Source organism: Natator depressus, chromosome 5, assembly GCF_965152275.1.
Source record: "Natator depressus isolate rNatDep1 chromosome 5, rNatDep2.hap1, whole genome shotgun sequence".
NCBI lineage: Eukaryota > Metazoa > Chordata > Testudines > Cheloniidae > Natator > Natator depressus.
Genome location: NC_134238.1, coordinates 111160328 through 111162643, shown reverse-complemented (window position 1 = coordinate 111162643; position 2316 = coordinate 111160328). Strand labels below are relative to the sequence as shown.

Genomic DNA, 2316 nt, shown 5'->3' with positions numbered 1-2316 from the left:
TTCTTCAATTACAGAAATTAAAATATGACAAAATGCGTGTATGTCAGGGGTGGTCACTTTCACGCACACACAAAAAGAAAGAAAGAAAGAAAGAAAGAAAGAAAAAGAAAGAAAGAAAGAAAGAAATGTGGTAAAAGAACTAGAAAACAGCAAGAAGAACAGAAAGAAAAATTCTGAAACCTTCAAGAAGGAAAATCTTGTAAACAGAAAATGATCAAAGAAACATTCTCCAACCAAATACTTAAATTCAGAGACAAAAAGGAAAGACACAGCAGTCTACGTAGGACCCTCAATGAACTCCAGGCTCAAGGTTCCACACAAAGCAAAGGAGCGTATAGACATCATCATGACCACCAGGTTTTTGCTGCACATTTGCCTCATACTGCTCTTCTCCACTGAAATCTCATCTCGGCTCTGTACCATGCTTCACTTCCAGCAGAACAAAGTGAACAAAGAGAGCTTAGAGCTTCTGCAGAAAAGGAGCGGAAATTTCCCCTCACAATGCATAAATGAAAGGGCAGCTTTCAAGCCCACCCAGGATATTGTCCAACTTTCAGTGGCCCAGAAGGAGAATGCTAAGGTGGTAATTCAAGAGATCCTCCAGGAGATCTTCAACATCTTTAGCAAAAACCTCACCCAAAGTGCCTGGGATGCCACTTCCATAGTCAGGTTACAAAATGGCCTTTACCAGCAAATTCAGCGGCTGGAGGCATGTTTGAGAACACAGATGGAGAAGGAATTAACCAACCCGGAAAGTCAGGACCTCCAGATCACCAGTCGGAGTGTGAAACAATACTTTCAGGGGATAGATGCTTTCCTGAAAGAAAAGGATTACAGCCTGTGTGCCTGGGAGATCATTCGCATGGAAATACCCAGATGTTTTGTACTGATTGACAAACTCACTCGACGGCTGAGTAACTAAGGTACAGTACAAATCTTTTCCTTGGAGTAAATGAATTAAACATTAGTGTCAATTATACAGTTGAACAGAGATAGCGGATATCTTATATCTCTGCTTATATAGGGCCTGATCCTTCTTCTACAGGGTCAGTGGCCAAATTACAACTGATTTCCTTGGCAGCAGCTTCAGGCTCTTCCTGTCCTGTCCTGGAAATGGATTTGCAATCACATGGATTTATTTTTTCAACTCTCATTTTGGTTTGCGATTCTTCATAATCTCCCACATATCAGGTGATGTTATGTATTGCATAATTGGCAGACCATGCAACGAAGTACATATATTTGGAATCCTTAGCCACCTCACCAGTACTTTGGTCATCAGATAATGATACCCCCAAAGTACTCTGACTTCCATACATCTAATATGTTTCTATTATGAGCATGGTTGCTATTTATTAATCTGTCCTCATCCTATACCACAGCTTGAGAAGTTTCCTAGAGATATTTATAAGAAATATGAACATAGCGTAAGACTCGTAAGATTATGAGGTGCAGAAAAGATTGACATTCATAAATTTTCGATTGTATTTTTTTCTTTGTGTTTCAACCAAATCTCATTTCACTCCAGCTGAGGTTGCAGCGACTACAGAGGTTAAAAAAGTTGGACGAAATTGGACCATGCGGTGGATTCCCTCCTCTCTACTGATCCTTCCCACAGTGATGTCTAAGACTTCTAAGACTCCATACTACTTGACCTTGTATTGTGCAATACACTCACTCAAAATTTAAATTGTAAATGAAGGATATCGATGCCAAAAAGTTACAAGAAAATTAAGAAAGGGTTAGACCTTAAACATTGTTGACATTATGTGTTTGCTCTATCGTTCAACTCTTCTCTGATCAAATCTCATCTCTGAACCGTAACATGCAGCTTAACCACAGTACAACAGCATAACAAATGTGAACTGGAAAAACTTTCCAACAAAAAAGATGTGCATAATTTTCCTCTAATGTCGAAACGAAGAGAGACGTTTCAGGTGGCCCCAAGAGGTTTTGAAGCCTTGAGTGTCCCTGAAGGGGAATGCCAAGGTGGCAATCGAGAAAATCTTCCAACATATTTCCTGCCTCTTTGGCAAGAATCTCTCTGAAACGACCTGAGGTGGGAATTCCATTCAGAGATTCCTGCACAGACTCATCAGCAAGTTGGACATCTGGAGACGTTTGGCTGCAGCGATGGAAAATGGGACTCTCTGACCAGGAAGAAAGGACCAACAGTTTCCCAGGATGAACGGGAAGAGATACCAATTCTTTCATAAAAGACAACCAGTTCAGCCTCTCTGCTACCAGGAGAATCCATGCGGAATTATGGGGTTTTCAAATATCGGATAAACTCACAAAGAAGTTTAGAAATTTAAA

General features: G+C 40.4%; 1 protein-coding gene across 1 annotated transcript; it reads left to right on the top strand.

Moving 5' to 3' along the window:
• The first annotated feature begins 346 nt into the window (after positions 1-346).
• Positions 347-922, top strand: LOC141988287 (interferon tau-2-like). The gene has a single exon (XM_074954121.1). It carries the CDS (start codon positions 347-349, stop codon positions 920-922), a length of 576 nt encoding a protein of 191 aa, XP_074810222.1.
• Positions 923-2316: the final 1394 nt, after the last annotated feature.